This window comes from Equus caballus, chromosome 20 (assembly GCF_041296265.1).
Source record: "Equus caballus isolate H_3958 breed thoroughbred chromosome 20, TB-T2T, whole genome shotgun sequence".
Lineage (NCBI taxonomy): Eukaryota > Metazoa > Chordata > Mammalia > Perissodactyla > Equidae > Equus > Equus caballus.
Window position 1 is genome coordinate 29959339 of NC_091703.1, and position 27338 is coordinate 29986676.

Below are 27338 nucleotides of genomic sequence, written 5' to 3' on the forward strand. Positions count from 1 at the left end.
CCTCATCTAATCCTAATTACCTTCCAAAGACCTCATCTCCTAATACCACCACTTTAGGGGGTAAACTTTCAACATATGAATTTTGGGGGGATGCAAACATTCAATCCATAAGAGCTACTTTCATTGATTTTGAGGTGAATTACAACTCTTTAAGTTGTAGAAAACTAATAATTAGTGCAAATGATTTTCATTCACAGAAATGCAAATGAATTGTGTTTAGTGGAATGCAGTTGATCATTGCCCTGGAAATTGACAGGTTTTAAAAAAAACTACTTGTAAATTTATTTCAGCATTCCAGATTATCTTTAAATATGTGGTACTTTGAATTTTCTTTTGAACCAGTTTGAACATCTTACTGATTGTTATACTATTTCATGAATTAAATGGTTTTTGACACATATTCATTTTTATTTGAATGGAAGTCATAATTTTACTTTTGACAAAAGAAAAAATCCTTTAACAATTTGGAACCAATTGAGGCATAAACACCAGTGGCAGAAACAAAATATCAGCTTTGTCACTGGTAAATGTAGACTGAAGAACACGGTTTGGATTTGAAGCTAGAATGAGCTTTCTCCACTCCTTCCCGTGTCTAGACCTGGAACCTAGTGGACACATTCACCCAGCAACTCTGTGAAGACACAAATACCCCTAAAAGCCACCAATGGAAAGGGCTAAGGGAGACCACAGAAGCACAGCTAAACATTAATGTCACCCAAAAGAGAAATGTGGATGGAAGAAAGCAAAAACTCTTACTCAGATTTCTTTTCCTACGGGGAGGGCAAACTACAAGTTCTTCCAGAATCTTCAGAGATACACTTGTCTGCTCCACTGAAAATGATTTTATGAGCGTAGTTGATGTATGTACACGCATATGATATATTCTGCCCTGCACATTTATATATTTAATAATAATAATAAAAACCTTGTGAGAATTAGTTTCATTTATCCTTCTTAAGCTTTTATATTTCATTTCGTATCTCTCCTAACCACAGTTAATGTAAGTACCGCAGAGAGCTGAGTCTGTTTGGTAGTACTGGAGACCATTTGGTTCTAAGCTATCCGAATTCAAAATGTGGTCTTTCCAATGGAGCACTTGGACCTTGTCCCTGATGCACATCTCCTGAAAATTCTATTGTCAAATAAACCAGCCTTCTTTTCACCTGCCCAGTCTCTCATATTTTGACTATTAGGCTAAAATCAATAATCAAATAAGTACAGTCGTGAGTAGTTATACTGACAGAGAAATATATGGTCATGCAGACGTGAATCTTCAATGGCTGGCATTAAACACTGTGTCTCAAGATCCAAGATTTATATTCTTCTCCTGAGAGAAAGGGAAATTTCGGAATGTGGTGTTTCTAAGGCAGAACCAAAGTCATTGAACTGGAATATAAGCAACACGAGGGCAGAAATTTATTTTATTTTCTTATTTTTTAAATTAAATCTAATTTTTTCTCCTATCCTATTCTATTTCATATTTTTATGCCACAGCCCCAGGACTGCATCGCCTGACAAATAATAAGCACTCATTAAATACTTGTTGGATGACCGATAATTAGAAATATCCTAAATGTTCAGCAAAAAAAAAAAAAAAAGTGGATAAATGGAGCAGGATATATCTATCCTGTGGAATGATTTGCGATATTTCCATTGTCAGGAAAAAGATTGTGTTCACATGGAAAGAGCCCAAGATATGTTAAGTAAAAAATGCGTCAGAGAACGTGTGTGGTATGACCACATTACTGTAAAAAATAAACAAAATACTTACTTATAAATACATATATGCAAGTTCAGAGAAAGTAGAATTGTAAGAAATACGATGAAATATTGATGGTGGTTACATTTGGAGGAGGAAAGTATAGCTTTCATATTTTATTCAGGAGTTAAAATGGTACTCAATTTTGACAGAGGAGACAAAACAATAATTATCAGATGCCAACGTGAGTGCGAATGTGCATAATTTACAAAGGAAGTGTTCGAGAACTAGTCCCATGACTTTTGAAAACGCAGAAGAGGGCAGAGGATCTGTGCAGGGTTTATTTAGAGACGGCACTGCCGTGGGCCAGCCGGGGAGCGGGATTGGTGGGACAGTAATACCGGAAGCATTCAGGGAGGGCCCGAGTCCGGGACAAAGCGAGTGACCCGAGTGAAGGAGCAGAGAAGGCACCCGGCCACCGCCCGCATTCTCCTCAAGCACCACAGGAGCGGGAACTACCCAGGTGCACAATTTTGCGGTTTCGAGGTTATCTCCCGATGCCTCAGCGTCACTAGCCTCTAGTAATCTCGGCTCTTAAGTGTCTTTGCCTCAAATCGTGAGGCTTCGAAGAAATATCGCGATGCTTCCGCTTTTAATCTTTTCGACAGCAGTCCCTGTGAGAAAATTTTAAAAGTCAGTTTTTAGCATCATGAGTTGGTAAATTGTTTATGCGTACTGTTCAGGTGGGTACAGTATTTGTTTTGGAAATTAGGGGAGAAAAAAAAAAAAAGGATGTGTCAGAAGTGGGATTCGAACCCACGCCTCCATTCGGAGACCAGAATCCCCAGCGCGGGGAAGCGAAGCTTGAGTCTGGCGCCTTAGACCACTCGGCCATCCTGACACCCTGCGAAAGGCGGGTGATTTTTTCGGTAAAATAGATACCCAGAAGCAGCGGCTCTGTGACGTACGCTCGAGGAAGTGTTGATGTCAGTGTTGCCGGGTAACGGCCGGAGAGGGAAAAAGGCGCCTGTGGATTGAAGAGGAAGAATTTCGCGGGCGGAGAAAAAATGTTTATGCATAAAACTGGACACAGTTCTTTCGGGGGCCTTACAACTGTCATCCCCATCTCGCGAAGGGAGTGCAAACACTTCCTGGGCCCAGACGGCCCATATTTCGGGAAGGAAGGAAAGGAAAGAAAGAACATCGTTTTGCCTGGGTCGCTCCGTCGGTCCTGCAGCCTCTAATCCTCATCGAAATCTTGAGTGTGGTTAGCCTCGCTCTGGGGTTTCTTTCTTTTGGAGATAGTGAGGAACAACAACGAATCTAAAAAAAGACCCCGATTCAGTGGCATGGCCCCCTCGATCTCTATTTAGGTTCCTTTTCGTCCCCAGAACTGCCTTGCCACTCCTTGGGCAGTTTCTTTTGGGCTCCGAAAGCAACAGCTGGGGACAGCCTGGGGAAGTCCGTGTAGGGTCGACGGCTCCCGCCGGGGCGGGCGGGACAAGCCATGTCTGCTCCGGGGGTCTGACCCGTCCCGGGTCCAGAGAACCCCCTGGAGGGACCCGCTGGCCTCCCCACCTTCCCAGTCTCGCTCAGACGTTCCAAATTAAAAGTCTCCGTGGCGTCCATTGCCGGGGCGGGCATGACTGGCAGTTATTTTTAAGGGAGATGGCGGGGTGAGAATCAGGGGGACGAGCTGCATCTTTACAGCTTTCTCAGCTTTGCGCAAAGTAATCTGAGCTGTGGTCTGCAAGGCCCGAGGTCACATATTTCAATGAAGACTTGAGACTAAACAATAAGAACTTATTCCTCCAACGAGACTGAGAGCGTTCAGGGGTCAGGTAAACTGTGCTAAAATAACCTTTGTAGGCCCAGGGCGGCACCCGGCATGCATGGTAGGAGCTCAATAAATGTATTTGACTCGTTTCAACTGTTGGATTTTAGGCTAAGTTTAGAGAGTAGAAACATACACTTGTAAATTTTAAATAGATTTTGTCCAGATAGGTTATTTTCTGTACTTATTAACACACAAAGGTTTTCTTTTTTCTTTCTCTAGGGCAAAGGTTAGAGCTCTTTTCTGCATGAAGAGAAACAATTTGAGTTTCGGTATGCCCTAGCTTAGATTTCCAGACTTCCTTGGTTTCATAGCTTACTTTTGATAGTTAAAGAGAAAACGGGGAGTGAGAAGTACAGGGAACAATGGTTTCCTAATTTCCTTCCCTCCAAGATAGGAGATTTGCTATATTTTCTGTCATATACTATAGTTCTATTTGAAGAAAGTTTCAGAAGTGATTCCTGACATGACAATTGTAACCTCTTCAAAATTTATTTTTTCCCCTAATTGTAAAGTACTGCAGATATCCCATATCAAACAAGTGTTGTTGAACATTAGATTATTTCTAATTTTTCATTTTCATGAGCAATGCTCTAAAGAACATCCTTGTGTAAATATTTTCAAATATCCGTAATTATTTCCTTAAATTTCGGTAAGTGGGATCACTAGATCAAAGTTTATTCAGCTCTTGATATATACTGTCCAACTGCCTACCAAAAAATTTAAAACAATTTAGATATCACAAACCTAACCAATAGAATACGATTAAACCTCAACAACAAAACATTTTAATGGGTGAAAAATGGTAAGGTATTGTTATACAGCTTTATGAGTGAGGATCAACATTCATGTTTAAAGGATTTTTGTCTTTCTTCCTCAGTAAATTGCTTACCAAGTTTTTATTGCAGTGTTTATCTTTCCTCATTGATTTGAAAACATTAAATAAAAGAGAACCCCTTGTGATAGTTTCTATTTACCAAGAACCCAGGCCTATCCTTGACTAACAAGAATCCCACTAAGTCCCTTAAACATTTAGTCAATTTCCATCTCATAGAAACTATGAGCTATAAAGTTAACCAAGTTCCCATATCAATCTTTGAAAACCAAACTGTGGCCCACATTTAGTGTCCTTGGGATGTTTTGTCCCGTTTATGTCTCTTTCTTCCTTTATGGCATGCTAAATTCCTGGCATCTTTATTTTGTTTTAAATGGATTGAACTCCTTTCTCCAAAAGGTTATGTATAATTAAATATGTAAATATTTTTACTATTTACTTACAATATTTATTGTACAATAGGACTCCCCAGAGGCCATTCTACACTTTTATGAAAACATCTTCTACAAAAGGGATTTTTAAAGGTCCAAAAATTTAAGAGTGGAGGCTAAAAAGAAAACAAGCTGACACTGGTGGTCTATCCCAATTTAAAAAACAGGATTTAATTATCAACCTTGAATCTCTTGACTGGTTCATGTGAAGCTCATTAAAACATCTGATTCTCTGATTTCAAGTCCAAGATTTACTTTAGAATACAGGGGTAGGGGTGGAAAATTGAGATGAGGCTATATTTGAAGTGGGATTGACCACTGATAGTTGTTGGGAGATGGTATGAGAGGGTTCACTGTGTATTTTTGTCATTTTTGTGTGTGCTTAGAGGTTTCCATAGTGAAGAGTTCACTACAGAGGGGGAAAATCACTCATAATCTCATCAAAAGCATGTGTTACTATTTTGGTATATCTCTTTCCAGTTCTTAAAAAAAAGCATAGGTTGAAAACCGTGAAATCTCTCTACACTAGAAGTTAATATCTTCTCTTTTTCTATTATATTCTTCTTGTGTATCACAAACCCCAAACTGGGTTTGGCCATCATATCCCATACTATTATCCAGGCAAATTATGTATGCCCTCTGAATGAGAAATCTGGGAAAGAGATATGAGTGTACTTCAAAAAGGTTACCTTCAAATGCCTTGGTTTCATTTCAAACTTCAAATGCAAAATTAAGCAAATTCAGATCTGAGAAATTTAAACTTTCTCTCCAATAAGGAAAAAGGAATGTATCTGGGGCAATACTGTCACAGCGAAGTATTGGTTACACCCTTTGAAATCGAAGCTCCTTCATTAAGATCCTAGCAAAGCCTGTTCCCCTACAATAATCTACACTGGTTTGGTTGGCCTTTCTCATTATTCTTTGCAGACACCTTACACAGGAGGAATTCCTGGGTTAAAGGAGGTGCAAAGGTTTAGTGATTTAATTACACAAGTCAAAATTTATTGCAGGCCTGAGTGAGTGGGTCCCAGCCTTTCAGCTTCAAGAAAAAGGGCACTAAGGAAGAAATGAAGACCTAGGATTTCAGCTTCCTGTCACACCACCGTGGTCCACACGGAGGTCTCCCACAGCAGTGTTTCACTTACCCACAAATCGTCTTTTCTGCTCTCTACTTCTTTTTCATGTTATGTTTTTTCACCTCTTATTTGACTTTATGAACTTTTCCAAGGACAGAAGCTACATTCTCTCAATTCACCTCAGGAGTCAAGTTCAGCTGGGGCACCAACACTAGTTAATTGTATATTTCAAAGAATCATTGTCTTTCATTTGTGAAGAAGAGGCAACCCGCCCACCACCAGTACACTAAGAACTTTTTGAGTTTTGTTTTTTATTTTGCTGGGAGATGTGTGATTTCCATCTATACTCTTTGGCTGGGATCACAGATAACCTAAGGCATTAACAAATGGCTCATTTACTGTATGACAACTATTTGCTCTTAATTTCATAGTGCCTTTAAGTGTTAGGCAGTTATTTATCATGAGTATTCTCTATCTTCTCAATTGTACATCCAGGAGGGCAGAGGCCATGTTCACTTTCTTTTTATTCTTTGAACCTGTCTCTTCCAGTCCTTGTCTACTCTTGGGGAAGATGTTCTTCTTTGCCGGTCAGGCCAGTTTCAGGAAAAAACAGCAGCAAAAGAACTGGAGAATGAGGAGTTGTTGAAGCCTCAATACGTAGTTAAGAACTTCAGATATTCTGAGGAAAGAACCAGAGGAGCCAAAGGAATGCTACTGTGTCCCATGTCTGCTTTAAGGGGTTCAAATCCTGATTTGATGAATTCAAATGTTGCTTACCTTTCTGCAGGTGAGTAAATTTAGCATTGTTTACAAGTTCATGTAACTCATCCAAAATGGCAGGTTTTCAAAAATTTAAATATATATGAACCCACCACCCACAAGAACCAGAAGATAACCAATAACACATATCAACCTATGCCCTCCTCCTCTATCCCATCCTTCCCCACATCCCACTGGTAACCATGATCCTTTTGTTCATATTATGAAAAGGGTATCATAAGGTATATAGTCTTCTGAGACATTTTTCACTCAGCATTGTTAGTAAAATTCACCATGTAATACATCCCCATTCAAATTGGAAGTCGCTTTGTTGATTCCAACAAGGTTGCTTATCATTGCTCCAGCTGCTGCTGCTGTTAATAAAAATGCATTAAGATGGGGGACCAGCCTGGTGGCATAGTGGTTAAGTTCACGTGCTCTGCTTCTATGGCCAGGGGCTCGTAGGTTCGGATCCTGGGCGCAGACCTAGCACCACTCGTCAAGCCATGCTGTGGCGGCATTGTACATAAAATAGAGGATTGGCACAGATGTTAGTTCAGGGACAATCTTTCTCACACAAAAAAAAGCATCCAGAGGCTGCTTGTTCCTAAAGCCCTGGGTCTCCTGGGGATAAAGCAGACCCAGTGTGAGACCCTCTAAGCCTGGAGACAGCTCCATCACTCCAGCAGCAAGGACCAACTGTCCATCCCAGGGGCACATTTTCTTGGACTGTACAGGCAAGGTGCTCTCTTTGTGGGCCCTTATTCTCCTTGCCCCAATGGGCTAAGTTAAGTGAAACTGCAATGTGACTTTGATTGGGATTCTTCACCCAATTTTCTAGTTGCAGATCCTTAAGTCTAGACTAGATAGTTAAAGGTAGGTATCCCAGGTCAATGGACTGGCATTCCAAGACTTCCAGTCTCTGCTCTGCCTTGCCATATGGGAAATCATAAGCCATGTACATTTTGGGGCAGGATATGGTATACGTGGTCAGGTGTTCCACCTCAGTTTGAATCATGGCTCTGCTGCTTCCAAGCTGTGCACTTTGGATAAATCATTTACCTTCTGTGCTTTGGTTCTCTCATCTGTAAAGCAAGGGCACTAGTACCCACTTTGTAGGGTGCTATGAACATTAAATTAAATAAGCTATTGTGCATAAAGCACTTCATACTATGTGCCAAGCACTGCTCTATGTCTGTGTTAGTACTATTTTACGTAATATATGTATGTCATCACATGTATTTATATCTAAGAGTATCCAGCAAAAGCTAACCTAGCCTCAGGGAAGTCCCTCTCTATAGCTCCTGGTTATATTATTCCCCTTAAAACCTAATAAATAAATGAATTAATTCGGACACGATATCACCAATTCATGATTTTCACCACAGAACCTCAATGCCAGGTACAGGACTAAGTATAGATCATAAAATCTCGTCTTCTAAGGCCATGTCCAGAAGCAGAAAAGATCCAAATCCCTGGGAATGGAGCTGTTCTCACAGCCTGATTTTCATTTCTCAGCACGTGGCAACCTCTGTACAACCAAGGGCTTAGGCTGGTGATTCTGGGTTGGGAAGCAAGCTCTGGGCCCTCTGATCTATGCCGAGCATTGCTGCATTACCCCACTGCCAGTTAGAAAAAGGACTTGAGAGAACACTTTCCTAATAAAGTTACAGGATTAATCAATACAGAGCTATAGGCTGTGGACGTCCAACACTACTTTCTTGGCCCCATTAGAAAGTAGTGACATGGTATCGAGAAAGTAGTCTTATTGTCCAGTTGGAAGTAAAATATTGGCCAGAATGGGATTCTCGACCCATGAGGAAATCAAACACCATTAACCATTTCCCCTCTCCTCCAACATCTATGAACCCAAACCTACTAAGACCCGGAAAACAACAACAATGTAAACAACATCCATACTCACTTTATTTTCAAACAGAGGGGCATGTACCCAAAGAGAAGCAGGACTAAGAACCATCACAGGAGCTTGCTCAAAGTAATCTGCCTTAGCCTTCTGACTTCAGAATGCCTAGTGATCCAAAGGCCATGGGAATGGAACTGCCCCTTGATGGTACACGCATTAGGAAGGTCAATTCCCTCATCCTCAAATAAGATGGATTAAAGGAGGCAAAAAGTCAATGAATCCCTGGAATTCTGCCCCAGAATCCTTCCAGGGATGGTGTATGACTGACTGTCAGTCCACAAATGGAGTGGGAGCGTATCTAGGGACAAGGGATGGTGTTGGGCAGAAAATTATCCTGGATGGTATGCATCCAGCACCAAGATACACCTTTCATTAGAATGAAGGGAGCTGACAAAGCCCTCAGCAAAGAGCACATTGATTAGAACATTATCTCATAACAGAGGTGGGGCCATTTCCCACCATTATTGGAAAATAACTGTAACTAATCAAAACACATATAGGCTTCTTTAATGGAGTTAATAAAACTATGGCAGATTGGGAATCAGGGGGGAGGTACTATTCCCAGAAGGAAAAACTGGGATAAAGGGAGCCATGCTGACAGGTCCTTGTAGTTCCACTCTAGGTTCTTAGAAAGAAGCCCCAGTCCAGAAATGACAGCAAATACCCATGATGACTATGTGGGGCTGAACCATAGGAAGCCAGGCTGAACCAAGGTGTTAAGTATCTTGAATGGCTCTCCAAATCCAAAGATTATCCATATTCCTTATCCCCTCCAGTAATGTGTGTAACACCAAAAAGTGTGAAAACACTGGAGGTGGAATCTGGTTTTTATTTCTGGGTAAATCTTGATACTTCTCATTACATCTCACAATTTTCATGGGAAGGGAGAGGATGGCAGAGAACATGGACATCCTGTCTCCACTGTAGTGGCATGGAAAGTGGTAAGGATATCCAGCTGTGACGGACAGGAAGTGGCAGGCAAGGCAACAAGATGCCTTATGCCTGGGGTAGGAGAATGGCCAACAGCCCTTTCGGCCTGAGTTCACCTCCTCAAGGGGAGGTCTCCATGGAGTGACCATGATTTCCAACATGGCCAGAAAACCCATCAATCCCACTCATGGGGCAGATGATCAGAGGAGCTGCGCTCTTCCCTCCCGAGTAACTCAGACTGAAGTAGGGCCGGACAGGCCCACAAAAGGTAGCGTGAGAGAAAGTAAAGGTGTGACACCTCTCTGTCACGTTGTAGAAAGAGACCTCGCCAGCATCATAGTCCAAGAAAATCCCTACCCGCTGGAGAGGGGTCCGCAGGGGAAGGGCAGTCATTGGGGAGGTAAGAGCCCAGTATTCTTTCCCATACCACAAGGACACTGCCCAGAATCCATTCTGGGGGGCTGAGGTTACTCCACCTTTTCTGCACACCGAGTCTTCACAGACACCTATGGTCCACTTGGCTTTATCTCCCACCTCTACCTCCCAATAATGTCTCCCAGCGATGAAGCATGGAGAGCCCAAGACACAGGGAAACAGATTGAACCGCTCAGGGTTGTCGGGCAGGTCTTGCTGGAGGTAACTGTACCGCACTTGGCGCAGATTATCAGAGAGGATCAGGCTGGGGTAGGCCGTGTCTGGGTCCAGAGTCACATCCACTGCAAAGACAAAGAGGGAAAGAGGAGGGAAAGAGGAGGGTCAGCCAAGGGCCAGAAGAGCCCACTCTAGAACATCCAGCTTTTCTCCTACCTCCTTAACAAGAGTAAGAGCTCCCCAATATGGGCTGCATTCATCTTATGATGAAATACATCCTGAAATTGACATTCCAAAAATTACTGTTTGGATTAGCTGGTTACCTTTTTTAGGCAGGATATATTGAAAGTACTGAAATTCTGCCTCTATTTGCTTTCTTTCACATCTTATGCTACAATATCCATTATAAACTGAATTTGAGGTTGTCTTACATGTGTCCAATCCCTTAATCTGAAAGCCTCAGGAGCTGGAAGTTTCACAGAATTCAGACTATCATAGAATTTAGGCAGGCAGGGTGTAGCACAGCACTCTATAATCAAGTATCAATAGATGTGCGGTGAAAACACATGAATGTTCACACAGGATATGTTACATGGGATAAAGACTCTAAACAGTCTCACATAAATTCAGAGTTTTAGGATTTAGGAACTGTAGATAGAGTTTGGGAACATATACCAATTTGACCACCATTCAAATCACTCTTTTATATCCTCCATTCCATGGGATCTTTACTCAACACAACAAACCCTATTCATCTTCTTCTAATGTCCAGTGCAAGACCTACATCTTCCTCAAAAAGTAGTTGTTAACTAGCCCAAGCCATTACACTAGCCCTCTCTTAAATCCAAAACTGTGTATCACCCATGTCATGTATTCCAGTATTTGTATTACAGCAACTAGCAATCACGTGGTGTTTTCCTGCTTTAAAAGCACTGATATATATTCTCTCATTTGCTCTTCACATCTTGTTCATGAGGAAGAGTCCCAAACGTTATCCCTCCAACCCAAAGCTCAGGCAGGCTAAATGACTCCCACCAAAGGTTCACCACAGGCAACTGGTAGAGGTGATGCTCCGTTCTTGGTTCAAAAATCTGTCACAACAGTTGCCCATCTTTTTCTCTTATCAAGATTATATCTCATACCTTCAACCAGACACTAAACTCCAAGGGCAGTACAGTGTCTTACGCTCTTTTCTTCCCCCTACACTACCCTGTACACTGTTAGACAGTGAGGACATAAGCAAGATATTCAATTAGCATTTGTTGAAAGAATTAAATATGGATTACAGCCAGTGGACACCAATGAAAGAAGACCTGTTGTGGGGCCAGCCCCGTGGCCTAGCGGTTAAAGTTCTGTGCGCTCCGCTTCGGCGGCCCGGGTTTGCAGGTTCGGATCCCGGGTGAAGACCTACTCCACTCATCAGTCATGCTGTGGAGGCATCCCACATACAAAGTAGAGGAAGATTGGCACAGATGTTAGCTCAGGGCTAATGTTCCTCAAGCAAAAAAAAAAAGAGGAGGATTGGCAATGGATGTTAGCTCAGGATGAATCTTCTTCACACACACACAAAAAAAGACCTGTTGTATGTAGAATCTCTCTCTTCATGAAGAGGACTCCATGCAACAGAAGGTGGTCATGTGACTATGGAAAGTACACATCTCAGATTCAAGTACCTCTGGGATCACAGACTTACCCAGTGTCTCTGAACCTTAGGTGAAGGTGAGGGTCAAGGAGTAGGGGAGTTTCAGGTCTCGCCCTGAGGCACAGAGATGCAATGACACAAGATTCCCAGACTCTCCCTGGCACTCAGCAAAAGACTTGAGTTCAATCAATCTTTTTGGAAGGATGACTCTTTCTGAAAACCACACACTGCCCCCACGGCAGAGCTGTGTACTAACAGTGTTGTACTTTTTGGGAACTGCTGTTTCCACTCTATAAACCTTCACAGCACCTGAGCTTGATTTCCTCCTATTTCAAAGGTCCATGGCTCCAACTCTGAGGCATTTTAAGAGGCAAAGATATTATAAACACACAGAAAGAACCAATGTTTTTTCTGGGTTGCTGTTTATCATTTTTACACATGTAACCTAAAGGATCCAAATTTAGGCAATATCCAAAATCATTCACAGTGGTAGCTAGTTCATAAGGATTTTTACACCTTTTCCCATACGTTTTTGTCTCTTATCACCTACCTGAGTATAATTGAGCCTCTCTCAATTCTGAAAGAACAAAAGAGAAAAGAAGTTATGGAAATCATATGAGTATTTCCAGGAAATACCTAACTGAGGGAGCTTTAGTTAGAGTCATCATAAAACAGAGATCTCCATTAGACACCCCAGAACCCGTCATCAGCCATGCACTGATTTCTTCATACAGTGTATCATGCCATCATCCAGGCAAGAGCTTTAAGGGAAGAGGAATTGGGAACTTTGGGTAGAAGGATAACCACATGTCTGAGATTGGTAGCATATGACATCAAATGGAGCCAAAATCAAGGATTCCACCCTTCAGTGGGCCAGCTGGCTCTGCAGGAGGAAACACGGTTCCAAGTCTACATCATACACAACTCTTGGCTTCTGTAAGCCACCTCTATTGTAGGGACTGGGTGGCTCAAGTGACACCCACTACCATGCTAGGGCAAACAAGACCATTCACTTAAAAGGCACTTTACGGTCGACAGAGCATTTTCACAGATATGTTCTCAGTGAGCCTTTTCAGTGGCAGGAGAAGAGAAGGAAAATAAATGAGCGCCAGATCAAGGAAATTCATGTCTGAACTAACACTTCTGGTATTATCCATGGCATTAAGTGGAGCTTCTCTCTACTTGTTCTGCTTGTGTAGGACATGTGAGTGTCCCCTAAATATGTTGCTAAATGCCAAGAAAAGTATGTATCTGAAAAAATACAATGCAAATACAGTTTTAGCATACATACCACAGAAAATTATCAGAGATTATCCCCATAATCAGACTAAGAACTGAGTGCCTTTAGTTAAAAAGACTTCAAATTGAAACAACAGGCTCTTAATTGAAAAAATGAACAAAACAAAAAGGAAGATATAAACTATGAGGGAAGGCTGGCCAGGGGGTACCACCCTTTTCCCATTTTCCCACACTTTTAATGCAGATGTTCATCTTCCCAGGAAAACTTCAACATCAAAAACCCATTAAGCAGATAAATTTACCTTGGATTTTCTCCATATCTGACTGCATTTTTTCTAAGGGGAGAAAAGAAGATATTCAGTTTGCATCCCACTATCTGCCTGGAAAATATATTCTCTCAGGCAATACACAGATATTCAGAGTATAATCCATTCCCCCTCATGGATCCCTCTTTTCACATTACCTGTGAACTGCTTCAGACTCTCGGTCAAGAACAGACACTTTTGGGCAAAAATGTGGATTTTCTCTTGCAGATCTGGAGGTGTGATCCAGGGCTCAGGGATCCTGATTCTTTCAGCTCTAAGTTTAAAAAAAAAACATGAGTGAATCCGTCTCCCAACTCTACCACCTTCCAGGGGCCAGGACAAAGCCTGGGCTAAACTGGCCAATACAGGTAGACAGTCTTTAAAAGCAGCCACTACAGCTTTTACCCTATTCTCCTCCTGGACTAGGATTCTCTAGACTAGAACAAAGGAGACATCTTACTCATTTTCATATCCCCCACAGCACCTAGCTCATGGCTTTCCAAATGGTATGTCCTCAAAAAGGTTTACTGAATTAAATTGACTATAAGGCTGACCTTGCCAGAAAGCAAGATTCCATGACAAAGTCCTTGATATTTATGGTGGGCAACGACCCAGAATCCTCGGGTTCCCAAAATGGTGAGAACGATATCTTCAGACAGATAGGTACTCTCTGGACAATACCCAATTACCTACCCCTGTCATGCAGTCAATGGCAAAAACAGATTGCTAGTTGCCTACCCAACACCCCTTCTCCCATCTTCCAAATTTTACTGGGTTCATGGCTGCCCAGTCTAGATGTGACCCTGTGACTGAGTTATGGCCAATGAGAAGAAAGAAGTATCTCATAGTAATTGGGAAATCTGCTTAAAAAGGAATGTGATGTGACTTATCTCCTTGTTGCTGGTGGGCATTCTAGCAACTACCTTGGACTCTAAGAAGGAGGACCATATCTCAGAGACGGCAGAAGAGTGAACGGAAAGAAACCTGAGAGGCTGATGACCACTGGAGCCCCCATACCAGTCCTGGGCTACCTACTTACACATTTCTTATATGGTGATAAAAATTTTTATTATGTTTAAGCCTGAAGCCAATGTAGTTTTGGGTTTCCCATATCATATAGCCAAACCCAACCCTTAATGACACAAAATGCTAGGATCTGCAGGATCTATCTCCTGATGTTAGGTCAGACCAGACTAGTGTCAAAAAGTAAAAGCAGCAAGTAAAGGCAGCAACTGCTGGGGTCATCTGGTGGGACTAGCACAAGCTCCAATTCATTTCCCTCCCAGGGGCACTCAACACAAGAATTGTGTCAACACAGTTCTATCCACATAGCCCTCCTAGCCAACCCACCCCATGTAAGAGGGCCCCCTCATCTCCTCAAATGTTCCCACATAGTCAAGCTGTATTTCCTCTAGCAGGTTTTCACCATTCAGGATTTTAATCAGCTTCAAAGTTTAGCTCCCTCAAAGTCAGTCTCCACGCCGGTGGGCACTCCTGGACCAAACATGTTCCCAAGGCTTATTCCGTTTGCCTTTGCCATCTGCCCTGCAAACACAACTTAGCCTTGGCTTCTTGCCCACTCTGAGCTCTCCCTGCTCTGCCAGGTCCCAACTCCCAGGGAACTCTTCCTCACTTTCTATCTGATGATACAGTAGAGAAATAAAGAGAACAGCCAGGATCCAGGTAACTCATCGCTAATTCTACAACTCTAAGCTGGTCACACTTCTCTTAGGCCATGCTTTCCCCATTACAGAAAAAGAGAGAGAGAGAGAAGAGAGAAAGGATTCCGAAATGCTTTAGAAGCAATAACCCTAAGATACCCTTGCACTTTGCCCAAGTCCCTGTAAGTCTCCACCTTCTCCATAGAAGTGTCCTCGTAAATCACCAGCATCCTCCCAAATGAGGCCCCTACTCCACCCCCTCATCCTCACACTGTTAAGTAACTCCTGAGTTTTACTGAGAAGAGCTGTGGTCTGTCTAGCTCTTTGCACACTAGTGACTCAGTTCAGGGACAGGCAGATATGTGTCAATCTGTTAAGATGTCCATCTCAAGCTGTGGGCTGCTTTCAGGATTTATAAGTATGAGAGAAATAGTCTTCCCGTGCTTGATTTAACACTGAGGAGAGAGAAAACTGTACCTGCTCAATGTGTCCCCGATATCCTACAAGAGAGAGGAAAAGGATAACCATGAGATGTCATTCATAACTTCAGTTTTCTTTCACAGAAGTTGGCAGAAAACCCAACTATGGGCTGGCCCTCCTGGGAGAAACTAGGGAGACAAGGAACACAACTCACAGTCAAGGAGCTAAAAATCAGACAGAGGAACTGGGATGCACACTGTTTGGTACATGAGCACTTCCTATGTCCTCCTGGACTATTAAGTCAAGGATCTCGTGACTTCAAGTTTACTAGCTCAAGCATCCCACCGTTGGAACACAACTGCATATTTGTCTAGCTTGCTTTCTTTGACTTTTTACTGTGAAATAATTTCAAATACACAGAAAATCTGCTAGTACAAAGAGCTCCTGTATACTCTTTTCCCAGACTTACCAGACGATTATAAACACATTGATCTTCAGAATCATGAGAGATCCTTGTTTACATTATATTCCTTTACCCCTTTAGACTTCTGTGTGGGTTTCCTAAGAACAAGTACATTTTCTTACATAACTACAGTGCAGTTATCAAACTCAGGAAGTTAAACATTGATACATTTATCTAACCCACAGTCCAGATTCCAATTTAATCAACTGTCTTAATAATGTTCTTTACAGCTAGTCCCCTCCCTCCTCAGGTAATCCAGGATCCTTCACTGCAGTTAGTTATCATGACATGTATCTTTAATCTGCCACAGTTCCTTAGCATTGATTTGTCTTTCGTGACACTGATATTGGCTTAATACAGGCTAGTTATTTTATAGAATGTCCCTCCATTTGGGTTTGTCAGATATTCCCCTCAAGCCCTCCTGATTAAATTCAGGCTGTATCATCTTTGACTAGTTTATGTTGTGTCCTCCTAAAGGTACATGATATTCCCCTGCCACTTAGTGGTGATATTTTGATCACTATATAGCTACTATTTTTTTTTTTTTTTTAAAGATTTTATTTTTTCCTTTTTCTCCCCAAAGCCCCCCGGTACAGAGTTGTGTATTCTTCGTTGTGGGTTCCTCTAGTTGTGGCATGTGGGATGCTGCCTCAGCGTGGTCTGATGAGCAATGCCATGTCCACTCCGCGCCCAGGATTCAAACCGACGAAACACTGGGCCGCCTGCAGCGGAGCGCGCGAACTTAACCACTCGGCCACGGGGCCAGCCCCTATAGCTACTATTTTTCCTTTTATAATTAATAATTAGCCTAAAAGTGATACTTTGAAATTATGTTAATATTCTAATTGTTATCAAACTTCCCCCCTTAGATTTCACATCCATCGATAATTATTGTCGGAATTAATTTTTACAATAATGGTTGCCAAATGGTTATTTTTATTTATTTATTTTTTTAAATTATTTTTCCTTTTTCTCCCAAAGCCCCCCAGTACATAGTTGTCTATTATTTTTTTTAGTTGTGGGTCCTTCTAGTTGTGGCATGTGGGATGCCACCTCAGCATGGCTTGATGAGCAGTGCCACGTCTGCACCCAGGATTTGAACTGGCAAAACCCTTGGCTGCCGAAGCAGAGCATGCAAACTTAACCACTCAGCCATGGAGGCAGCTCCTTAAATGGTTATTTTCTAACTTCAAAATTCCTCCCATATTACTTAGTCAACATTCTATTAGAAGGACAAATTCTGTCTTCTTACTTACTATTTGTATGGACTCATGGATTCTTATTCAATGAATTGTAATTTTCTGGTTTATACTTGCAGTGTTGCCTTTGGAAAAATAAGCAGATACATGTATTTTCCAACTATCTCTTTTCTTACACAGAAAGTAGTATACTTTATATTTTGCGCTTCGGTTTTTTCACTTAACAATATATCCTGCAAACCACGCTATATCCTTTCATAAGTATCTTCCTTATTCTTTTTTACAGTTGCATAGCATTCCATTCCATGTGGGTGCACGTGCATAACTGATTTAACTAATCTTCTAGGTTTGGAAGTTGAGTTGTTTCCAATATTTTGCAATTATAAACAAACGTTACATTTGTAATATCAAGTAACCTTGTGCATAGCTATTTTTGTACATATTTTCATACTCAGGAATTATCTTCAAGGTAAATTCCTAGAAGGATTCTTGGTCAAAGTCTAACTGCATATGTAGTTTTGTTAAATACTGCCAAATGATTTGCATTCTCACTAAGTTTGTCTCTTCCATATCTTTGCTAACAGTGCATTGAATTAAGAAAATTTTGCTATTTTCTTAGACAGGATATTTTAGTGTGCTTTTAACTTGCATCTCTTATTATTAAAAGGAGATAAGTACAATAGAACTTTTTTCACAAGTTCATGGTCCAATTTTATATTTCTTTTGCAACTTGTTTGTTCATGTCTTTTTTTTTTTTTTTTTTAGGAAGATCAGCCCTGAGCTAACATCTGCTGCCAATCCTCCTCTTTTTGCTGAAGCAGACTGGCCCTGAGCTAACATCTGTGCCCATCTTCCTCCACCTTATATGTGGGACGCCTGCCACAGCACGGCTTGATGAGTGGTGCCATGTCTGCACTCGGGATCCAAATCGGCAGACCCTGGGCCACCAAGGCAGAAATGTGCAAATTCAACCGCTGCACCACCAGGCTGGCCCCAGTGTTCATGTCTTTTGATCGTTTGTCTACAGAATGTCTTTTCCCTCCTCTCAATTTTTAAAAGTTCTTGATATATTATTTCTATTAGCGATATTTGTTGCACTATGTTCTTTGAATTTGACAGTGGTCTTCTGACCGGTTACAATGTGGTTGTGTTCTTTCCTTTAACTGCTTTAATTATACAAGCTTTGTAATATGTTTTAACATCTAATAGGGCCAGTTCCTACCTCATAGCTCTTCTTTCTCAGTGTTGCCTAGCTATTCTTATGTGCTTATTTTTCTATCTGAACTTTACTATCAATTTGTCTGGCTCCAGAAAAAAAATGTGTTGTATTTTTAATTGGGATTGCATTTAAGTTTATAAATTAACTTATGAAGAACTGACACCCTGACGATGTTGAGATGTCTAAGAACAAGGGATGTCTTTTTCTTAGCTCAAGCCTATTTTGTATCTTTCAGAAGCGTTTTATAATTGTCTCCTCACAGACTTTCATACATTTCTTATAAGTTTATTTAAGTTTCCTAGGCATTTTATCTTTTTTTTTTTTTTTGTAACTGGAAATGAGGTATTCTTTTCTAATATGTCTTCCAGTGGCTGTTATCTGTGCAAACAAAGGCTGCTCATCTCTGTATGCTAATCTTATATCCTACTGCCTTGCTGAATTCTTTAATTACTTTCATCACTGATGCTTTATTTTACAATTATGTATCATATCTTCTCCAAATAAGATCAACTTCTTTTCTAACTCTTATGCTTGTAATCGTTTTCTCGTATCTAACTAAATTGGTTAAACCTCCAATACAATGTAAACAGAGGTAGACAATAGTGGGCATCGTGGCCTGATCCTCATCTCAGTGAGAATGCCTCCAATATTTCCCCAGTAAGTAAGATTCAGCTTGCTTTTCGAATGACTTCCACCATAACCACTCTTTGATAATGATCAAGACCCTCTCCCCCATGGAGTCAATGAGCTCTCTTCCTTTCCCCACTTTCCTCATCATCCAGTTTTGATTTCATTGTCCACCTGCTCAAACGTACTCTTGCAAATACTTTCTACCTTAAAAAAAAATGTTTTGGGGCCAGCCTGGTGGTGCAGTGGTTAAGTTCGCACATTCCGCTTCGGCAGCCCGGGTTTGGATCCTTGGTATTGACCTATGCAATGCTTGTCAAGCCATGCTGTGGTAGGCATCCCACATACAAAGTAGAGGAAGATGGGCACAGATGTTAGCTCAGGGCCAGCCTTCCTTAGCAAAAAGAGGAGGATTGGCGGCAGATGTCAACTCAGGGCTAATCTTCCTCAAAAAAAAAAAAAAATCAAATAATAAGTTTTAAAACCTCTACTACTCACTTTGGCAACAGATATTCTCAAATTGGAACCATGTATGGATGTTTAGCACGGCCCCTGCACACAGATAATGCATCAATTGGTGAAGCATTTCATATTGTTAATGGTCTTAGCCGCGCTATTTACAAAATAGCCAAAAGGTAGAAACAAACCAAATGTCCATCAACCCATGAATGTATAAACAAAATGTGGTATATATCCACACAATGGAGTATTATTCAGCCGTAAAAAAATGAAGTTCCGATATCTGCTACAACAAGGATAAACCTTGAAAAAAGTATGCCAAGTGAAAGCAGCCAGACACAAAAAGGCCACATATTGTATAAGTCCACTTATATCAAATATCCAGAACAGGTAAACCCAGAGACACATAGCAGATTAGTGATTGCCAGCAGGTAGAAAAGAATAAAGAGTGACTGTTAATGGGTCTGAAGTCTCCTTTTGAGGTGATGAAAGTGTTCTGGAACTACATAGCTATGATGGTTGCACTGAGTTGCACACTTCGAAATGGTTGAAATGGTGAATGTATGTTATGTATATTTTATCACAATAAAAAAAACAAGAAATGAAACAAAAACATCAAGTCCATCTTGCAAAGCCCTAATCCTGGATGAGCCCAACTACCTGTTTTCCCTGTGCCTGCACCAGAGCACTCATGGCCTGAGAAAACAAAGCAGATGTGAAAGTCACACAACAGGGCAGACCGGTCCCAGTGTAAACTGACATTCACTGACCATTCCTACTATGTCTCACGAACCAACTGGCTTTCCCACACTCTTTGAAACAATAATGTCAGAACTTTCCCATGTTCTTCAAAGCTCATATTTTCCCTAACCCCTGCTCAAAGGCAGCAGACGATCCTGCTTTCCAACTTTAAACGAGAACAAAAGCCAGGAGGTTTTGCTACCACACCTCACAACCTGCCTGCATCTACCTTCCCCCACCCTCCTTTCTTCCCATACAACAGAGGATCTTCCAAAAGTAACTCCAGCACACATGCCTTAGTTCCCTTTCCTTCTGCCTTCTCAGGAACAGCACGTTAGTGATTAGCTCAACATTCTTACAGCTTCAGTGATTTTCCTCACCTGGATCTTTACAACACAGGCTCTCCTCCCACATAGTCTTATAAAATATGTTTAGCCAGTTTCTTTAAGCATCCCCTCCCCATGAAGGCCCACAATGCTACCTCATCTCCAAGGATTTTCTTACATCTCCTCCACAGACTTACTTCTTGAAATAGTTATCTACTCTTGAAATCTCCATTCACCCTACCCAGTCACAACTCTCACCAACGTGGCTTCTGCCTGAATTGTTCCACTGTGGCCATTCTACTTAAGGTCATCAATGATGCCCATGTTTTAAACTAAATGGATATCAGCCCTCATATTATTTCATCGCAACTGCATAAGACTCTGTTGTCTACTCCCTTCTTCCTGAAACATTCTTCCTTCCTGCTCACATTCTGCCTCTCTGGTCAACTGTTCCTTTTGCAAGCTCTTCCTTCTCTCCTTGGCAATTAAATATTGGCGTTCATTAAGGCTTAAAACTAGGCCTTCTTCTCATTAGTCTAAAGCAGGAGTCGGTAAACTTTTTCTCAAAAGGCCAGACAGTAAATATTTTCAGTGTTATGGGCCAGACAGTTGCTGTTGTAACTACTCAACTCTGCTGTCATAGTGGAGACGTAACGATAGGTAATATATAACGAATGAGCATGGCTATGTTCCAACAAAAATGTATGGACAACGAAATTTGAATTTTATATAATTTCATGTATCATGAAATAACATTCTTCTGAATGTTAACATTTTTTCCTAACCATTTAAAACTGTAAAAACCATACTTAGCTCACAAGACCCACAGAAAAAGGTGGTGGGCCATAACTTGCTGACTCTTGCCCTATCCCATCTTCCCTTTTTTAATGGTACTTATACTTGTTTGTCCACTTCTTTATTGTCTGATCTTGACATTAGGAGATAAATTTCAGGAGAGCTTATTCACCACTTAATCCCAGTGCCTAGAATGGTGCCTGACCCAGAACACACAATTCATATGCACCGAATGAACAAATGACAGACAGGCCATAGCTCATTCCCTGTGGTCTTGCCGGGTGAGATCTACTGCAGCTTAACCACCTGCACTAGCAAGGTGAAATCACAGGACTGCTTGGGCTGACAGCTCCTGCTCAGTGCTTGCTGTTTCGTGGCTATGGTAAAGCACATGTATGTGTTAAAGCTACAGTATCCTGAAGTGAAGAGCGTCTTTAAATGGCATGTGGGCCAAATTCCTCATTTCATAATGAGCAAATGAGGCCCAGAGAGGTCAAGAGCCTTGCCTGTGATCACACCATTTGGCAGTGCAGGACAGGCCTGGACATTAGGTTTTCCCTTTGCCCTTTCCATGAGTCAACACAACTGACTGATCCAAGTCATGTCAACCAGAGCTTCTAGTGTACATGTTTTCCCTCCAAATTGCCAAATAGAGAGCTTGGCAAGTCCCTGGTTCTCCCACAGAGTTAACAAGGGAGTAGGGCCCTGGACACTTCCTGGCAAACAGAGAAAGGAGGCTTTTTAGCAGAAGCATCCTGACAGGACACTCTAAGCCTTACCTGCAGGAGCTCCCTGGTGGGCTGCTGCTGCTTCTCTTCTAGCTGGGCAATCAGGCTGCTGAGGTGGGAGATGTTGCAGGAGAACTGGGTGATGGCGCCATTGATGCTGTTGTAGATGGCCAAGTCCAGCTCCTCCAGGCGGGCCAGGAGGCGATACTCATGCTCCTTCAAGGAGTGATACAGCTGCTCAAACTCCCAAACAATCTTCTCCCTCTCCATCTGGGTCAGGCTCTGTGCAGATGACAGGGAAGGGCAGTGAAACGAGGAGACTCACTTCTAGAGCCTTTCACATCCCCTCCCCTGACTACCCACCAAAAGACTTCATCATTTCACCCCAGTGTACTCAAACAAGCACCTTTTCCACTCACTCATTTTTTCCAGTCATTAGTGACTAGATATATAATGGCCAGGAACTGAATTACCCCAGCGATAATTAAGACACGGTCTCCGCCTTCAAAGAACTCAGTCAAAGTGAGAGGTTCATGTGATACATGTAATCATGGATGGATAATTAAGGATAAGGTGACAGCCTGCAGAGGGAGAAGCTGGTACATCCTTCACAGAAGCAATGTTCAGAGTCTTGCAGGATGAACAGGAGTTCACCATGACTTCAAAGAGCAGGTCAGCTTTCCAAGCAGAAGAAATGTCATGGGCAAAGGAGTGGGGAGACAAGACAAACGGTTCTGTTTGGCTACAGCACATGAGTGCTGAGGGAAGTGGCCAGAAAAGGTAAGAAGAGATCAGAGCAGATCTTGCCTGGCAGGCTAATGGGCAAGGACTTTATTGCAACTGGGAGCAACAAAAGACTGTCACACACAGAAGTGACACGGTCAGGTCAGCTATGTGCTCTGTGGAGGATGGTCTGGAACACTTAAGCAGAATTTCTACAGCAATCCTCGCGTAATAACTTTCACCAGTTCCCTTAGGCAATTCACATGTAACCCACAGCCTCTATCTGGCCTTCAAAGGTGTTCATCAACTGCCCTATCCCACTGGCTTTGGGCGTGGTTCCCTCTTGGAGCAGATTTGCTTGCCAAAGCTTGTCTGCCCCTTCCTTCTGTACCCCACCTCCCACTGACCGGATTCTATTAACACTTTGTACTAAACAAAGGGTCAGCAAACTCCCTTGGAGTAAAGCTTTATTGGGACATAGCCACACCTATCATTTACACATTGTTCCTCGCTGCTTTTGAGCTACAAGAGCAGAGTTGAGTAATTGTGACAGAGATGATATGGGCCAAAAAACCAAAAATATTTACTATCTGGTCCTTTATAGAAAGTTTGCTGACACTTGTTCCAAACTCATCTCCTCCTGAGAACCTTCCCCAACTAACCATCCCTCTAACCACCCTTCTTAAGCGTTTACTGTGCAACATAGTGATGCACACATACCTTGATTTGTAAATCCTTTTCATAAAGCTCATACTTCTCAGCTGGGTAAGTCTTTCAAAGGTATAAACGATACAATATAATCTTAGAAATGGAAAATTAAAGCTGAAAGAGATCTTAAACATCAACTAATTTGGTGTTTCTCAATGGCGGTGCTGCTGGCACCCTGGTAGGGAGAATTCTGCCTGGCATGGGACTGTTTCTTGCATTGCAGGACATTCAGCAGCCCTGCCCCACCCTCCCCAATCAATTGATTCCTCAAGTGACAACCAAAGAAACACCCACACACCATTGGAGGGGAGGAGAGAGTGGTGCTAGCCTTGCTGAAGAACCACAAATTTAGTCCAACCTACCCACTTCGCAGATGAGGAAACCGAGGCCCAGAGAGGCTGTATTACCCTCTCTATCTATCCAAGTGGCTAGTGTCAGAGCCAAGAAGTATGTCAGGTGCCCTGATTCTGAGAGAAAGGCTGTCTCCCTTCTTTGACAATCTTCCCACAGAGGATACAGTTGTGCATAATGGTCTGAGTCCATTCAGGGTCACTGAGAAGATTCTCCATCCATCAGATCTATTTTCAAGCAAGGGGATCTGACGTCACAGCAGGTTGTGTGAGCAGAACAAGTGGTGGGATCTGAGGGCATCACGGGAATAAGTTCCACGTCCCAAAGTTCTTGACTACACTCTGGCCAGAACTGAGAAAATTTCTCACAAGACAATGCTAGTCTAAGAGTTTGCTTTTTAGATGCAAATACCTCTAATGGGTAGGAATTTGTAGTATTTTATTTATTGTTCAAAAAATGATGCTTAAAAACCTAGGTGGTGAAGATATAAGTATTATGTTATAAAAGCCTCTGCGCTTTTTGGTTTTTTGAAACAAAACTCCCAAATGTACCTATCATAAATTAGTACATCAGCCACTTGCTAAGGCCTTAGGAAACTAGAGGAAGGGAACAAAGCAAGAAGTTCAGAACTAGGGGCCGGCCCCATGGCCAAGTGGTTAAGTTTTTTGTTTTTTTTTGAGGAAGATTAGCCCTGAGCTAACTGCTGCCAATCTTCCTCTTTTTGCTAAGTAAGACTGGCCCTGAGCTAACATCCGTGCCCATCTTCCTCTATTTTATATATGTGGGATGCCTACCACAGCATGGCTTTTTGCCAAGCAGTGCCATGTCCGCACCCAGGATCCGAACTGGCAAACCCTGGGCCACCGAAGTGAAATGTGCGCACTTAACAGCTGCACCACCAGGCCGGCCCCCAAGTCGTTAAGTTTGTACGCTCTGCTTCGACAGCCCAGGGTTTCACCAGTTTGAGTCCTGGGCAGGGACATGGCACCGCTCATCAGGCCATGCTGAGGTGGCATCCCACATGCCACAACTAGAAGGACCCACAACTAAAAATACACAACTATGTATGGGGGGCTTTGAGAGAAAAAGGAAAAATAAAAAAGACAAAAAAAAAAGTTCAGAACTCAAGTGTCGTTAAGAAAGCTAACACTCCACTGAGAAGCAACAGCAGGACTTATGCAAAGCCACTGTCAGCAACTGTCTGCAGAATGGTACCAAAGGAGGCTAACTGTATCCAAGAATTATACCTATATCAGCTCTGATCTACACAAAGCTAGCAGGTTAAATTTTTGATAGGTCAGATCTCCAGGGGTTCCAATCGTGATCTTCTATCCTCTCCCCAAAAATGTGGGAATCCCTTCGTTCTCCAAGTGAGTTCCCAACTGCCATATGGGGTTGTTCTACCTGCCCCAAGAAGTTCTAGGTGACCTGGCTGGAGAAGGTTAAGGGAAGTAACAGCCTCATAAAGAAGGAGTGACCAGCAATCTGTGAATTCCAATGACCCTTACCAAGAGTTCAGCTCGTGCCTGCTCCCCCTGTGCCCGACGCCTCTTCTTTAAGTCTTTCACTCGTTTTAGGTGGTCCAGCTGGTTATGGATTTGCTCCTGAGAACAAAAACAGTTAAGCAGTTCAAGATTAGGCAGACCCTAACATTAGCATGGCTATTCTGCTTATCACACATGCAACTCACATGTCAAGTCGGTGGTTAGAGCTTGTCCCTGGACCACACTGTTATCACCAGAGCACAGGGGCCACTACACCTCTCCTTTGGCAGTTAGTGTGTATCTTAAACAGTGGGTCACCTACTTGCCCTTGGAAGGATACTGTGCGGCTTAGTGGAAAGATGATTGGACTAGGAAGCTTAAAGCTAAGTTGTAGCTCTTCCACAGAGGCATAGTGAAAAACTGACTTATTTTCCTCATATGTGACATGGGCAAACACCACCTTCCCAACTCCTCAAGGATTATCATCAGTGTGAGTAAACTAATACATGAGAAAGCATGGTAAAAGTTAAGTTTACTAATTAGGCATGAATGTACTCACACTTAAACATGTACATATTCCCGCAGCCCTCAAATATCTAAATAGCACCACATCACGCACTCTTTGAATGTTGCCTTACAACTGTTTCATATTGAATACTTTGTTTCCACGTTATTGCTTAGCTGGGCGAGTCTGTTGGTCCAACAGTTCACAAAGAGCTCCACACATTTTATTTCACTTAATCTTCACAATAACTATTTTATCTCCTATGAGTTTCAGAGCGGTTAAATGACTCAAACAGGAAAGAGCTCTGTTCTTTCCGTGAGCTTCCAGAACAGGATGGAGAACAGGGAAGTACCGAGGAAATGCTTATAGACTAGGTGATGAGCATCTGCTTGATGTGTATACAGACAGTTGCGGTGCGAGTGTGTTTTGTCTGAGATCTAGGAGCCAACAGGAGTAAGAGAGTCTCTGTATCTTGTCGATGTGTACGTGGTTTTACTCACATCTTTTATACAGTCAAAGGGGTCTCCAGGGGCCGTCTTTATGCATAATGTGCTCGAGAGCCGGCAAACCTAGGGGCACATAAGGAGAGTGGGGGTGGGGAGACTTCTGGCTTCCTCATCAGCTACAGGTTTTCCTCCCAAATCTGAGTGCCGAGGCTCTGGAGCGGACAGAGAGGAAATGACGGCTGGGAACCACACGTCCGGCTCAGCCATTTTCTAGGCGGAAAAAAGGAAGCCCCTTTGGCTCGCTCTTCCCTTTGTCCGACTCGCGCTCCTGCCCCTCCCCGGCCCGCGCGCCCGGCCCTCACCTTGAAGCCCTCCACCGCCTCCTCGAGCGGCAGCACGCTGTGGCCGCGGTGCTCGCGGGAGCGGTCGCACACCACGCAGATGGGCATCTGGTCCTCCTCGCAGTACAGCTTCAGGGGCTCGCGGTGTTTCTCGCACACGCCCATCTCGCCTCCGGGCCCCGACGGCCGCTCGGTGCGCAACTGCTTCACCAGCTGGGTCACGTTGGCCAGGTGCCGGTTGGGCCGCATGTGCCGCTGCGGGAAGGTCTCCCGGCACTGCGGGCACGACACGTTGGTCTCCGCCGCGCCCCAGCAGCGGGCGAGGCAAGCGCAACAGATGTTGTGGCCGCAGTCAAGCATCATGGGCTCGGCAAAGTACTGCAGGCACACGGGGCAGGTGGTCTCCTGCTGCAAGCACTCGGCCACGCTCCCAGAGGCCATGGCGCGGGCCCGCGGGGGCGCACGGGCATGGGCCCCGACGCCCAGCTCTGAGCGGAGCCCAACTCTGCCGCGCTCCCTCCCGTTCGCTGCTTCCGGGCGGCGCCGGGAGGCGAGCGGCGCTGACGGAGGGAGGCGCCTCCCGGGCCCGGATCCCAGACGCGCCCGCGCGCTCGAACCGGGCAGCGGGGCCCGGCCGAGGGAGCGTGGGGACCCCGCGGCCCCGCCGAGCGCAGCGGCTGCGCGAAGGAGGCTCCGCCGCTCGGGCTCGCGGAGCCGGGCGCTCGGGGCGCGCAAGACAACGTGGCCGCCGCCGAGCGGATCCCGGCGGCCGCGCGGACCCCACCCCGGCGCGAGCGGAAGGGGCGGCTCGGGGGGCGGGGCTTGGCCCGGGCCTCCCGCGCGCCGCCGGGTTTACTGGCTTCTGGTCCCTTAGTGT

The 27338-nt window shown here is 43.4% G+C and overlaps 1 protein-coding gene, 1 long non-coding RNA gene and 2 other non-coding genes across 5 annotated transcripts; 2 read left to right on the plus strand and 2 right to left on the minus strand.

Annotated features, from left to right (window-relative positions):
* Window positions 1-2494: 2494 nt before the first annotated feature.
* On the minus strand, window positions 2495-2600 carry TRNAL-CAA (transfer RNA leucine (anticodon CAA)). The gene is made up of 2 exons: window positions 2563-2600; window positions 2495-2540 (listed from the first exon to the last, which is right to left on the minus strand). It is a non-coding gene; the product is annotated as a tRNA-Leu (tRNA).
* Window positions 2601-3283: 683 nt separating this feature from the next.
* LOC111769177 (uncharacterized) lies at window positions 3284-15784 on the plus strand. Its single transcript, XR_002801967.2, has 4 exons — window positions 3284-3540; window positions 6425-6662; window positions 14182-14318; window positions 15490-15784. It is a non-coding gene; the product is annotated as an uncharacterized lncRNA (long non-coding RNA).
* Window positions 8539-27257, minus strand: TRIM27 (tripartite motif containing 27). 2 transcript variants are annotated; one of them, XM_023624124.2, is made up of 9 exons: window positions 26483-27248; window positions 26175-26243; window positions 25194-25289; window positions 21955-22185; window positions 15404-15426; window positions 13424-13539; window positions 13263-13295; window positions 12272-12298; window positions 8539-10204 (listed from the first exon to the last, which is right to left on the minus strand). In XM_023624124.2, exons 1-9 carry the CDS (start codon window positions 26900-26902, stop codon window positions 9609-9611), a joined length of 1611 nt encoding a protein of 536 aa, XP_023479892.2. In that variant the 5' UTR covers window positions 26903-27248; the 3' UTR covers window positions 8539-9608. The 2 variants fall into 2 exon arrangements, with proteins under 2 accessions (XP_023479892.2, XP_023479893.1); XM_023624125.2 differs by lacking the exon at window positions 26175-26243 and having other exon boundaries at window positions 26483-27257.
* LOC111769387 (U6 spliceosomal RNA) lies at window positions 19345-19451 on the plus strand. Its single transcript, XR_002802379.2, has one exon. It is a non-coding gene; the product is annotated as a U6 spliceosomal RNA (small nuclear RNA).
* Window positions 27258-27338: the final 81 nt, after the last annotated feature.

Coding starts and splice junctions, on each gene's coding strand:
- TRIM27 (XM_023624124.2), bottom strand. CDS start 26,902: ATGGCCTCTGGGAGCGTGGCCGAGTGCTTGCAGCAGGAGACCACCTGC. Junction 22,186..25,193: donor AGGCACGAGCTGAACTCTTG/GTAAGGGTCATT, acceptor TCATCTGCACAG/AGCCTGACCCAGATGGAGAG. Junction 13,540..15,403: donor ATCGGGGACACATTGAGCAG/GTACAGTTTTCT, acceptor TTTTAAACTTAG/AGCTGAAAGAATCAGGATCC.